General features: G+C 45.1%; 1 protein-coding gene across 4 annotated transcripts in view; it reads right to left on the reverse strand.

The window, feature by feature from the left end:
- Positions 1-3304: 3304 nt before the first annotated feature.
- Positions 3305-14456, reverse strand: part of SH3GLB2 (SH3 domain containing GRB2 like, endophilin B2) — a 55495-nt gene continuing 44343 nt past the window's right edge. For all 4 annotated transcript variants that reach the window (XM_035113038.2, XM_035113037.2, XM_035113034.2 and 1 more), the window contains 4 exons: positions 10519-10608; positions 8350-8450; positions 5727-6000; positions 3305-4771 (listed from right to left, as the gene is read on the reverse strand). In XM_035113038.2, the coding sequence (XP_034968929.1) occupies positions 4664-4771; positions 5727-6000; positions 8350-8450; positions 10519-10608 (573 nt within the window). In that variant the 3' untranslated portion in view covers positions 3305-4663. The remainder of the gene's footprint in view (positions 4772-5726; positions 6001-8349; positions 8451-10518; positions 10609-14456) is intronic.

Below are 14456 nucleotides of genomic sequence, written 5' to 3' on the forward strand. Positions count from 1 at the left end.
ATTCGGTCACAGACCAGCATAAGCAAAACATTTAAATAAATGGCATAACAATGTGAATCTAAGCAAATAATAATTAAAAGGGAGCAAAAACCAACCGTAGATTAAAACATATACATAAAATACTTGATTAAGCATAAATAATGGGTGAATAAAAACTAATAAGGCAGATTAAAAAAGACTCGTTAGAACAGCTATATGGGGTGGGGCTTCAATGATACCACTGCTCATCCTGGTCCTAATGACTGTCCTTTCTTTAACCCTGATTTGATTCTGTATTCTGATGGCTCGTGTAAAATAGATAACCAGGCATGAATTTATAATGGTCATGCTGTGGTGTCTGATAATGATTTTTTTTTTGAAGTTTATTTCCTTTCAGGTATTGAAAGGTGCCCAATTTGCTGAGCAAATTGCTCCAGTCTGTGCCTATACCCTGGCTGGAGAATTGTTTGTCCTTGTTTATAACCTGCGATACTGTACCATTCTGTGTGCCAAAATATAAAAAATAATGAATTTTCTTATTTCTGTGAATTTTTTAATGCTTATTGGTTCCTCACTGATGCCCTTTTTCCATACTGTAAAAGAAAAATTGATACTATCCTTTTGCTTTAGGAAAGCTGAACATGCTGCTCTTGGTTTTCTCACTATTCCTGGTTGTTGCAAAGAATTTTCTTTTATACCTTCTAAAAAGTTCTTCAGTGATTCCAGTTTGCTCTTCCAAAAAGGAAAGAATAAAGAAAAAGCTGAGTAACAATATTTCAGTATTTCCCCCCTTTATGCTCACACATCAAGCTGCTTGTTGCTTTATGAACATGAGAAGGGGGACGGTCAGCTTAATCTTGATAATAGTGTTTATCATAAAGTAAAATCACCTTTGGTTAAGTGAATGTATATGATCTCATGGTTTTTGCAAATTAATTTGTTGGTAATTGCAAATTAATTAGACTTGTGGGTTTAAATGTTTTCTCTACCAACCATCAGGATGCCAGTACCCTGAACATAAAGAAAAGTTTCTAATATTTTGTGCATAGAGCTGATCAAATGTTGCTGTTAGTTTTCTCTTTTTTCTTTTCCAGAGACAAGCTGTCCCATTGGCCCTTCCAGCCTAACAAAAAGAGCCCTACTGGGTGTGGTTGGCAACCAATATTACAGGCGAAGGAAAGATCCTCCTGGTTCCACAGTGGCCACATACCCTGGATGGCAAATCCCACCAAATAAGAGGATTCGATTGTAGAGCTACATCAGGAGGAAACTGATCCTTTGGCCAGAAGCTGACAAACTTGACGAAAGAACAAGGGAAACAGATCTCTTGAGATTCTGAATGAAGACTTTGCTGCAGAGCTCACTATAGAAGAAAGCTTAAAGCTGATGCTGCTTGCCCAAGCAAGGGAAATGGACGAGATCCCAAGCTTCCCAGAACAGGATGGTCCTGAACCCTGGTGATTGGCAACACAGGAGGCCAAATCATTTGCGAATAGCTGTTTGGCAGTGGGTACCACAGTGCAAAAGGGACGCGGGTGGCTCTGTGGTTAGACCACAGAGCTTGCCGATCAGAAGGTTGGCGGTTCGAATCCCTGCGATGGGGTGAGCTTCTGTTGCTCGGTCCCAGCTCCTGCCCACCTAGCAGTTCGAAAGCACGTCAAAATGCAAGTAGATAAATGGGTACCGCTCTGGGGGGAAGGTAAACGGCGTTTCCATGCGCTGCTCTGGTTTCTCCAGAAGCGGCGTAGTCATGCTGGCCACATGACCCAGAGGCTGTCTGCGGACAAACGTCGGCTCCCTCGCCCAGTAAAGCAAGATGAGTGCCGCAACCCCAGAGACCGTGACTGGACCTAATGGTCAGGGGTCCCTTTACCTTTTTACCACAGTGCAAATACTAGTAACCTCTGCACTTCTGGCCTTCCATACCCACGAGAACTTGAGATAAACAACTACCTGACATTTAGAAAACGTCTGAAGGCAGCCCTGTTTAGGGAAGTTTTTAATGTGTGACATTTTAATGTATTTTAATCTATGTTGGAAGCCGCCCAGAGTCGCTGGGGAAACCCAACCGGATGGGCATGGTACAAATATGTTGTTGTTGTTGTTTGTTGTTGTTGTTGTTAATATTTGTGAAAGACCAGAAATTGTAGAACCCCCCCCCCCAGGGCCATGTAGCCCAACCCCCCACAATGCAGGAATCTCGACAAAAATATCCATGATGGATGGCTAGCCAACCTCTGCTTAAAAATCTCCAGTGAAGGAGAGTCCACTGCCTTCTGAGGGTGTCCTTTCCATGGTCAAACAGCTCTCACCACCAGATGGATATTTCTTCCCACCAATATCACTTTTGTAACTGTTGAACTGAGAACTTTGCTGTTCTGTCTTCTTTAAGAATCAGCGACAGCAAGCTACAAAATCAGAAGGGGGGTCAGAGGTGACCAGCCACAAAAATTTGAAGCAATATTGCCAAGGCGATGAAACTCTTGAGAATCAGCCCTGTGTAAAACATCTATGGAGGCCCATGTTGCTTTTTGATTGGGTTTGCTCTCATACCAAATTACAGATTTCCTCTTGATTTTAGAGCGATTATTGTAAGAAGCCCATGATGAAGGGTCAAACTAATACCGGTACCTTCAGACCCTTTCAGCAGTTACTTCAGCTTTAAATAAAGGCAACTGTTGGGTTTGTGAACAGATAACAGCAGAACACAATGTATTGGTTTTGCTAATTAAAGTACAGTATTTTAAGTTTAAAGACTTTATTAAGACTTTAATAAAATCTTAATATGTGAATAATAGACAGTGAGAAATGATTATGTTATTACTTGATACTACAATGAAGGTTGATCTGAAGAGCTAAATGATTTTGATTGGTTCAGGATGGTGACACTGGGTGCAACTGCTAAGAGTGCTGTGCTCCTCTGGTGAGTGAATATCACGTGTGTAATCTGGAAGTGTATACAAAACATTGCTTTGGCAGCCACTGCCTTATTTCTGAGGCTTGTCCCTACGGATATTCGTATTCCTGTAAAGGCCTATCTTTTCACTTGGAGCTATCCAAGTTGGTGGCCATCACTACGTCCTGTGGGAGTGAGTTCCACGGTCTAACTACACAATGTGTGAAGAAGTACTTCCTTTATCTGCCCTGAATCTTCCAATTAAGACTCCAATGTTGAAAGGCAGGGCTTTTCCTGTCTTACAAATCTGTAAGCTCTTAGCTTGATAACATTACTTTCTATGGAATTTGGGTATTGGGGAATGGCGCACGCACGCACGCACTCACACACACACACACACTGCCCCAAAGAGAGCCAAGACAGAAGGAGTGCAGGCTAGGTGTTTTATTGGCAAAAGTCAACCATATGGAAGTGCTCTGAAATCTGTTACATCAGGATAATCCACAAAAGGCTCAAGATGAAAAAATAAAAGTTCAAAACACAAAATAAGCCAGCCAGGTTGTGTCAGCCCAGGAGCAGCAGGATGGAAGGTTTAATCTGCACTAAGACCTGTCCTACAAAAGAAAGTACTATTTTTTCCCCTCAGACAGGTACTTGTCCCCAGCAAAAGATTTATGGCTTTCTTGATACCTGGGCCAGGTGAGAACTGGAGGAGGCCCATAGGTAAGGATGGGCTGTTTCAGAATGTATCTCGTATTACTCCCCCAAGAGTCTCCTGTCCTCATGGCTAGGGATATGCAAGCTGAACCAATGTGGGGCAGAATCAAAGGGCATGCCAAGAAATTGAGCAGTGAACTTTGGTTATGAGCCTTGCCAGTTTCAACAGGGAGGAGGGGGAGAGGATAAAGGTAGCTTTTTGAAAGGTGGAATGTTATTTTGGGGCGGGAAAGACAGCTGGAAATGTAAACTCAGAAATAACACACAAACAAATCAGCCCCACATAAAATCATAGCAAGTATTTTAAGCAGCTAAACCAGGCCAAGACTTAACTATAACCCATTAATTTTTTCAGTGTTTTTCATCCTCCTTTCATTGCCACAGCAATTGTTGGCAGGAGTCAGGAATAATGGGAGAAAGTGAGGATTTTGCCTTCCAGGAGGCGCTACATATTCAGTTGGGTTGCTGACATTTACATCTCTTTACCCCCACCCTCATTTAAAACATTCTTCTTTGCAAGGGGACTCAAAAGGCTTGGCTTAAATCTGAAAATAAACCAGATTTTTGCTGCCACAGATGCCCAGCTCTCCCTACAACTGACTCCAGCAGAATACATAAAATAGCTAGAAGCAGGACCAGAGTGGGTTGTGGATGGGTCAAAGACAATTGCGGGAACAAAAAGGAACGGGAAGACACAGCCTATTACAGGTGACTTCCATTAATTCCATTTGGTTTGACCCAAATAATTGCAGCAGAAACGAGGAGGACGACAAAAGCAAGGGGCTAGTCCTCATTTCACCTGTCAGCCATCCTCAAAAGGGCTTATGGGGTCCCACCAACTCTAGAAGCCAATTGTGGGAATGGTTGACAAGAGTCAATCTTAAGAGCCTTGGAAAGCTCATTGGTCGCCTCTGTGCCTTAATCCAAACACAGAGTGAGGGGGGGGGGATTTGACCCGGAAGAGAGCAAATGGCCTTAGATGGAAGTACGTAGTCAGCAGCCTCTTTGAAAAACGATGTCAGGTCACGGGAAGGATGTGTGACTTGCTTGGAGGATCCTCGGCAGGCGTGCTTAACTGAGAAGTTCCAAGTAGGTAACGGGGACTTTGCCCTTTTGATTGCCCCTCTCTCCTATGAGCCAGTCTGGGTCCATCCCTGGGAGGCTGTACACAGTGATCATCTAAGAGAGAGTTGTAGGCAGTATGTTAGATGCAAACCACTAAAAAAGCAAAAGTCTTTTGACAAAATTTATTGTTGCATAAGTTTTTGTGGACTATAGTTCACAAAGTGTTATCTGGAGTTGCAGATCTCTTTGTAAAATATGTAAAATATATATGGGCAGGGGGTTATAAGAAGTGAGTATTTACATATTTAAGAATATGAGAACACCCTGTTAGGTCAGGCCAATTGACCATCTAGTCTAGCATCCTGTTCGCACAGTGGCCAACCAGTTGCCCACTGTGGGAATCCCACAAGCAGGATTCAAGCACAAGAGCACCCTCCCGTCCTGTGGTTTCCAGCAACACTGCTATTGGTGCTGCAGAATGTTTGCTGGCAGGAGTGAGACCTTGTCAGCATATCACACCTGCGCCCAGAGATCTGCACTGGTTGCCCATTTGCTACAGGGTCAAGTTCAAGGTGTTACTGTTAGCATATAAAAAGCCCTTAACAACTTGGGACCAGTTTACGCCTACCCTACATGTGCCTATTTGACCACTTCCATCGGCAGAATTGGCATTACCAAAGGCACCACAAAATATCCACTCTACATTTGTAAGAACTTGATCTCTTAGTATGGCAGCACATATACTTTGGAACTCCCTGCCTTTTGACACCAGCCAGGCGCCTTCGCCACACCCTTTTCGGTGCCTGCTTGGAAGGTTTTTATTTAGACAGCCCCACCCAGATGCTTAGAAAGCTAATGTGAGTTTCCATCCGTTTTTACTCTTTTGTTATTTTAACTTCAAACGTTAAAATGGTTAAGGGCAGTTTTATTGCTTTTATCTTTTTTTTTTGTAAACTGAGGTTCTCTTTACAATCAATCAATCAATCAATCAATCAATAACACAACAGCTTTTCCCCTAAACCACATTTTGTCTGTAGCATCACTTGGCAGAAAAGAGAGAACCACCAACCTCATCTGAGAGCAGAGACAGCTCAGTGCTGTCTGATGCTTCATAGTCATAGAGGACCCGGGCCTTCCGTGTCCCGCTAGCAGGGGGCTTCACATCACTGGGGTTCAGGGCTTCAACAGCAGGGGCTGAGTTGGGTGCTCCAATGACAGTGGGCACCACCGGAATGATGGGTACGGCTGGGCCTGTGGCAGCACCTGTAGCAATGGTGGTGGGTGAGGCAGTGGCTGGTGGAGGTGAGGTGGACTCTGAGTTGCCCACAAAAGTTCCAGGAAGCCTTTGCAAGACAGAGGAAAGAAAAGGGAGAGTAAGAGACAGAGGGTGTGTGTGTGTGTGTGTGTGATCAGGCCTTGGCCCATCACACAGCAGGTACCTCTGCTTCATTTATAAACAGGTTGGTCGGGCATTTCTCCCATGCGAAGCAGGATAAAATAAAAGACTAGCAGAAAACATCTGTCGTCTTTTTGGCACCTGCAGAAGAGCTTCAACTTTGAACAGTCCTTTTTAAAGCTGAGGCCTATCCCACTCTGCGTCTTTATTGGAATTGGTTTCCAATATGCTTTTTATCGCTTACTGTTTGCAGCCCTAGACTCCTTGGGGAGAAAGGCCACGGTGGAAGTGCCATTAATTTATTAATTTACAAACAAAAGATTTAAAATGCACATGTTAAGAAAAAAGATGCCCACACCCATAAACTGAACAGGAAACCTTTATCCATAGTTAAGGAAAACTCTTGGGAGTTGGGGGGGGGGGGACAGCCCAGGGTCCCCCTAAGACGTCACTTCTGTAAAAGCAGGGATCACAGAAAATAAGCCTTCTCTAGTGGAGCTAAGCAGTGTGCCATGAATGCAAAAGGCAACACAATTAAGACTCTTTGCCAGGGGTTCTTCCCCCTCCATCTGCCCTACCTTAGCTCTCTATTACCCAGAATGCCTTTGGTCTTTTACTTACATTTCTCCTCTGGAACTGAAAGCATGGGAAGAGAACAGAGACAGAAGAAGACAGCCAATGAACAGCCCTCCTGCGTCAACAAAACGTCCCGGACCAACCCCAGAGAGCAAAAGCAGGGAAGCTTTCCCAGCCCAAGGCAGGTCTCTCTTTGGGGCAAACCTTTGAGGTGAACAGGGCCAGAGGCCTGGAGGAGGATGAGCTGCGGATGTGACTCTTGCCTCTGTGCAGTAGGGTAAATTTATTTATGTAAAATAATAATTCAGCCACGAAGAATTTGGTGGTCTGTGCATACCCATCTCTGTCCTCCATCCAGGCAGCCAAGAGGTATTACCAGAGTTCAAGGATGCATCCCAGGCAAGTAAAAACACTCAAGGGGGTGCAGAGTACTAGTTAGGGGGTGTGGCTTGCAGAGAGACCCAAGGACAAGACACAAGGCCTTGAGGGCTGCATTCGAATCCTGGCCTGAGTTCCGCTGCCTATGTCTCAAAGCCACCTGAGCATCAGAAGGGGGCTCCAATGAGGCTTGTCGTAAATACTTACTTCATGCACGCTGGTTTGGTCTGCACATTGCATTAAGCCCCAAATTAAAAAGAAACATGGTTTAATATGAATGGGCGGCCGGTGCTTGTTCATGGAGGAAAACAAACCACAAGACTTAGTTGGGGGCAGACAAGGACAGAGGCTAGCATACCTCTGCAGTAGGTAAAGCCACCACCCCCCGGGCATATTAAAAAGGAGGAGGGTGGAACAGTTAAGCGTCATGGAGCTAAGAACAACTACCCTGTCCCATCAGCTCACGGGTTTCCACTTGTGCAACGGGACTTTCCACTCTTCTCCCCCCCCCCTGAATAGGCCCCAGGCCCTGCCCAAATCCCCTCTGATTGGTTGAGAGAACCTCTGGAATAGATTTAGGGTGTGTGTGTGGGGGGGGAGAGAATGTTCTGTTGTGCAAGGAGAAATCCCTGCACTGACAAAAGGAGAGACTTAGCCCTATGTTGGATTAAATCCAAGGTTGCCATAAATTTAAAGAAGCTTAACTCCACTTGGGACGTGGGTGGCGCTGTGGGTTAAACCACAGAGCCTAGGGCTTGCAGATCAGAAGGTTGGCAGTTCGAATCCCCACGAGCTTCCATTGCTCGATCCCTGCTCCTGCCAACCTAGCAGTTCGAAAGCACATCAGAGTTCAAGTAGATAAATAGAATCCTCACGGTGGGGTGAGCTCCCGTTGCTTGGTCCCTGCTCCTGCCAACCTAGCAGTTCGAAAGCATGTTAAAGTGCAAGTAGATAAATAGGTACTGCTCCGGCAGGAAGGTAAACGGTGTTTCCGTGCGCTGCTCTGGTTCGCCAGAAGCAGCTTTGTCATGCTGGCCACATGACCTGGAAGCTGTATGCTGGCTCCATCGGCCAATAACACGAGATGAGCACCGCAACCCCAGAGTCGGTCACCACTGGACCTAATGGTCAAGGGTCCCTTTACCTTTTTAACTGCACTTTAAAAGCAATCATGGGAACTGTAGTTTACTATTTTCAGAGTTCCCAGCTCTCTTCACAAACTACAGTTTGCAGTATTCTCTTTTTCCTGGGGTGGGGAGGAGTATGAGAGGGCTTTAAATGTATGGTTGCAGTTGTGACCCAAGTTTCCAAATGGATGCATCTCATTGGGACAGCTTGTTACCTTCCCAGCTGCTTCTGCAGGTCCAACATGTACTGGTAGCATTGGGCATAGTATGTGGCCTGAGCTTCAGCAAACTCATGAAGACAGCGAAGGTGATTGACCTGAAGAAAGAAGGAGGAAAATGGTGAGGTCCTGGGATCCAGGGAGTGGGCTCTGCTGGCAGGCTTCCCATCGAGGCATTTGCAGGGCTTATCTGGTTTTCTTTTTCCTTTTGTAAAATGGTTTTTATTCATTTTCACCTGAAGAAGTGTGCATGCACACGAAAACTCATACCAATGAGAAACTTAGTTGGTCTCTAAGGTGCTGCTGGAAGGAATTTTTTTTATTTTGTTTCAACTGTTTGACATGGTTGCATTTACAGTGGTGCCTCGACTTACAAATTTAATCCGTTCTGCAGGCACCTTCATAGGTCGAAAAATTCGTAAGTCAAAAAACGCAATTGGAAACGCGATTTCCCATAGGAATGCATTGGAAACGGAAAAATTCGAAAGTCGAAGCAACCCTATCTGAAAATTCGTAAGTCGAAAAATCCCTATCTAAAACCGCCGCGGTTTCCCTTTGGATGTCGAGACATTCGTAAGCGTGCGGCCATTAGCCCCATTTGTAAGTCGAAAAATTCAGTTGTCGAGTTGTTTGTAAGTCGAGGTACCACTGAAGATATATCTTTGTCTGCGTTAGAACATATGGCATGCAACAATTACATAAAATAAAAATAAAACACTCAAACATTTCTGAATACATCAACAAAGTTGTGTCAAAGTATATAAGCCAAAATTATTAGTTTCTACAGATATGAAATGACATGAATTGCTTAGACTTGTAACCATTAGTAAAAATGTATTCTGCACCAACAACAATTATAATTTATAGGAATTTATAAGACGGGAGGATTTTTTTTTTAAAGGGTTTGTGCACACTAGACTGCTGTAAACTATGGGTACTATTCTACCATTTGCCTAATTGTTTGTGTAATCAATAAACGTTACAGTAGACTGCATAAAAAAGCTGTGTTTCTTTTGGCCTCCTGCTACTTTTAATATTTGTGTCAGTTTCCCCAATAATGTTGTTTGCCAAATTGCATTATGCCATTGCTCCATAGTTAATAATTATTCCGTGATAATGATTTCTGTGTCCTGGCAATAGTTGCTCTTGTAGTGGTTAACAGATAGATTATGAGTTCTTTGTTTCTAATTTGCAACATAATGTTACTGTACAAATTAAGTAATGCCAGTCCTGGGATCATGGGGACTGTCTGCCTTGTAATCAAAGATATTTCTGTAAATACAGTTACAGGTAGGTAGCCGTGTTGGTCTGAGTCAAAACAAAATTAAAAAATTCCTTCAGTAGCACCTTAAAGACCAACTAAGTTTTTATTTTGGTATGAGCTTTCGTGTGCATGCACACTTCGTCAGATACACTGAAACAGAATCAACCAGAATAATGAGGCACAAAAGAAAGCTAGATCATGCATAATGAGATAAGAATCCGATATCTCTGTTCATCCCATGTGGCTCCGTAGCTTTCTTTTGTGCCTCATTATGCATGATCTAGCTTTCTTTTGTGCCTTGCTCCCCCCACCACAGGACCAATTGCAGGCATCAGCAGTCGTTAACAGGCATCAACAGGTTTACCACTCCTAACAGCCCATCACCCATTCCCACCCCCCACCCTCTGAATATATATAAGGGTCTGGTTGATTCTGTTTCAGTGTATCTGACGAAGTGTGCATGCACATGAAAGCTCATACCAAAATAAAAACTTAGTTGGTCTTTAAGGTGCTACTGAAGGAATTTCTGTAAATACATTTCCCCATAACTTTTCTGTTTTTGGGACACTCCCACCACACGTGCTGATATATCCCTATAGTGGGACATCCTCTCTAACACATGGGAGAACTGTTTGGTTTTATATAGGCTAGGCATCTAGGTGTTTAAAACCAACATACATTATAGGCTCTATATTGATTTTTGAAAACCAGGTGGAACTGTATTGCAATAATGGGTGAGAGGCCTGGGACTATAACTTTTGCCCATTTTGTCCAGATCTTGAAAGTTGTTAAGTGTGAATGGATTTGTTTTAACAATGGAACAATGGAACTGTTTTAACAATGAAGTGCTGTGTGCCTCTTGGCATGAACAGCAATGCGATGTCTTTTCTAGCGAGACTCACGTGTGTGCTGCTTATCCCTTCCAGGAGGAGGCGGGTCACTTCTGCCTGCCGGTCAAACTCAGTCTGGGCCATCCGGAGCTCGTGTTCTGCCTACAGAGCAAGAGAGTGGGGTGTCATCGGAGAGCAGAGATGGGGAACAAGCCTGGGAATCAAATGTGGATCCCTAGACCTCTCAGTCTGGCCCTTGGACTCTTGCCCAATTAGACTCCCTTTCACCATCTGAACCCCCCTCACAGCCACTCCTTGAGAGTTTTTGCCTAGTTGGAACAAGTCGTTGAACTGTAGTAATGCTTCTTTTCTTGCCTGGAGGGGTGTGTGTATAAAACCTCTGACTTTTGCTGAAATGGCTAGAAAGTGGATGAGAGGAAAGGATACACGAAAGTGAGGGTTGCCTCTTCACTGTGCCAGCTTTCGGCTCTGGCCCCATTGGCCACTCCCATGCGGCCCTTGGAATGTTGCCTATTTGGGAATATGGCCCTCTGGCAGAGAAGGTTTCCCATCTCCTATCACAGAGGCTTCGGGGAGCAAGGGAAAGGAGTCAACAAGCTGGAAAAAGCTGAACACACAGCCTGATCTTTTTGCCGGTTCATTTCCAGGCCCAAGTGAAGGTGATCGGGCAATTGTTTGAAGCACAGAATGACTCAGGCCCCAAATATATAAGGGACTGCCTCCTTCCTTACAGACCTATAGGACATTTAACATCAGCAGATCTTGGTAGTTCTGCCACTCTCAGAAATGCTGGGGAGGCAGCCCCAGGGAGTGCCTTCCCCAAGTTGTGGGATTCCCTCCCCACAGAGATGCATCAGGAACTTTCACTGTAAAGTTTTTGTTGTATGCTGAAGATGCACCTCTTTGCCCTGACCTTTAACCCTTGAGATTTATTTATTTTTAGGACCCACCCTACTCTTGTGATTGTAATTCATTTGTTTTAAAATATTGCATTTGTAAATCGTTTTGACCTGCCCTGGTTGCTTAGGGCGAAGGGTGGATAATAAATAGCTTTGATCTGTGAAACTGGTGCTGTTACAGGTGCCACATAATACCAGTTTCACATGTGCAAGAACTTGATCTTTTAGTATGGCAGCACCTACAATTTGTGACTCCCTGCCTCTTGACACCAGGCAGGCACCTTCAGTTTTCAGTGCCTGCTAAAAGCATTTTGGGTTAGCCAAAGCCTGTCCAGATACAGTGGTGCATCGCTATACGAATTTAATTTGTTCCACGGGTCTTTTCTTATAATGAAAAGTTCGTCTAGTGAATCCCATAGGAATGCATTGAAAAAAAAATTGAATTTTTTTTTTGCCCATAGGAACGCATTAATTGAATTTCAATGCATTCCTATGGGAAACCGTGATTCACCAGATGAATTTTTCGTAAAACGAATTCGTCTAGCGAGGCAACCTCCGCTTGAAAAATCCTTTTGTTAAGCGGAAATTTCGTTAAGCAGGGCATTCGTTAAGCAAGGCACCACTGTATGCAGAACATTGGCATGTGCCTTAATCTGGTTTTACTTTATTGCGGGTTTTAATTTTTAAAAAAATGTTTTTACCCATGATTTCCTTGTTTTATTCCTTTTGTAAATGCCTTCAATGGTATTCAAAGGGTGCATAATTTTCTTGAAATAAAATAGTTGTGAATGGGAGAATCACAGCGATGTCATCCCCCCCCCCCAACAACAACCCCTTTCTCCCCTCCAAATGTTTCATTCTGGGGAAAGTTCAGCCCTTACAAGAGTCAGAGAACATAAGCCAACCACCTTAAACTGCGGGACATCCACCCAATAAAGAATGCCAACAGTGGGGCTCCTTCATTAAAGAGGTTTAGACAGCATTAATATTCTATTGTTCAGAGGGCCCTGGGGAGAATGGATCGTTAGCGGTCCCTACGGTTGTGCTGCAGCTGTTTTAATTAAATTCAAGTTGTGAAAGTTTTCACATCTCGTTCTGCTGCCTTATGGAGCTTGATGGTAGGGGCATAAATGGGTATATTAAAAATGTGTGCTCAATGGTCCTGAGTAGGAATAAAGTGAATGAGCAGGATGCATCCAATGCCGCAGTAAGTTAAAGGCACTGAGCAATATATTTGTTCCCATGAGCAAAATGTTTTCTGCTTGCGGGATTCTGTTGTGAGCAAGAATACAGAAAACAAGTTCCTGGTCACTTTGCTGAGTGACAGAGAGCACAACCTGTTGTGCATTGACTTTTCCCTCTGGCGCAATTGCTGCATTGGAGTTCTCTGTTGTGCAATGCAGAAACTCTCCCCAGCTGCCATGGGAAGAGGAGACAGCAGGAATGCTTTAAGGGCAACCAGCCTTACTGCCCAGAACCGGCACCAGCAGGAGGCATCCTCCGCTGGGCCCACTTTCCTTTTAAAAGGACATTGGCCACAAGGGGGCAGCAACATGAGTTTTCCCACAGTGAGTTCCTCAAATGATGCTCTGTGGAGGGTCATTGTGGGTCCTGCAACTGCCAAAATAAGTGAGGGCACCCCACTCTGCAAAGCAGCTCCTAGAAGATGTGTTGTGTGATCAGCCACGGAGAGGAAAAAACAAAATACGTTTAGGGAGCCACCCTCTGACCAAGTCAATAAGCTTGTCCAGCCTCTCTGAGGATTTTGTGGCACTAAGATTCATGAGCAGAGTCACAATTTATTGGCCTTTTCAACCTTCATATCCAGTCGTTAGTGGGGGCAGGGGTTACGTGGTCAAAGTGCCAGCCTAACGGAGCAAAAAACGGAGGCGAAAGGATAGCCACAGCTCAGTGATTAAGCAGGCAGTGACTATGCAGAAGGTCCAAGGTTCAGTCCCCAATGACATCTCCAGGTAGGGCTGGGAAAGATTCCGTCTGAAACCCTGGAGAGTGATGCTGCCTGTTGGTGCGAGCAATACCGAGCTGTATGGACCAAAAGGTTCTCCTTCCCTGACAACTGCACTCACTTTCCTTTCATCTTATTCCTGTGATGTCACAGCAGTCACCTCTAGATCCACAGAAACACTTAGGGCAGACCTTGTGCTACTACTCCCCACCCCTTCCCTGACACCAGTGGGAGCATCTGCTTCCACCATCCTTCTCTGATGTCAGAGCATGCACACCACTCACCTCTGAGCAGAGCTCAGCCCACTTGGCAACAAGCACCCATCCCCTTTCACATGTTTAGGCTTCCGCACTCTGACGTCACAGAACATAAACCCTCCACACACCAGGCCTCCTCCTGTGACCTCACAGTGTCCACAAAGAGCCCTGACCACCCGCCTGCCTGCCAGTGGAGCACCCGCCCCTTTCATCAATGCATGAATTGCCTTGCTCTGACAGCCTAACACTACCCCTGACTGTGCTGGGCCTCTGCTTGTGGCTTTCCAGAATCCAACCTGCCTCCAAATGTCCCCTGGCCCACCTCATGTCAAAGCACACCCTCCTTTCATCCACATGCAGATTGACCTGCTCTGACATCACAGCAGCCTTGCCTCCAACCCGTAAGACCCCCTTTCTGTGATGCTGCAGTACCTGCACTCACACAGGGACCTTCTGTGGTGTCAACAGCACCCCCAACCCACAGGACCCACCTTTGTGAGACACCACAACACCCATGCTCACACAAGGGCCTTCCTCAATGGCCCAACATCCACCCTCGCACAAGGTCCTTCTGTGATGTCATGGCACACACACACACACACACACACACACACACACACACATGCACCTCCCTGTCCTGCTCCCTCCTTGCCAGTCTTCCCTAGAACAGGATCCCTCCACTGGGACTTCCACCATCTCTCAGCTACACTGACTGGCAGCAGTGGCTTTCCAGAGTTTCAGGCTGGTGTCTCTCTCAGCCCTCTGGGGATTGAACATGGGTCCTTCTCCATGCAGAGTATGTGCTCTGCTACTGAGTTACGGCCCTTGCCCTGAAAATAAAGTAAGATTCTAGTGCTCATAGTTCTG

This window comes from Zootoca vivipara, chromosome Z, assembly GCF_963506605.1.
Source record: "Zootoca vivipara chromosome Z, rZooViv1.1, whole genome shotgun sequence".
NCBI lineage: Eukaryota > Metazoa > Chordata > Lepidosauria > Squamata > Lacertidae > Zootoca > Zootoca vivipara.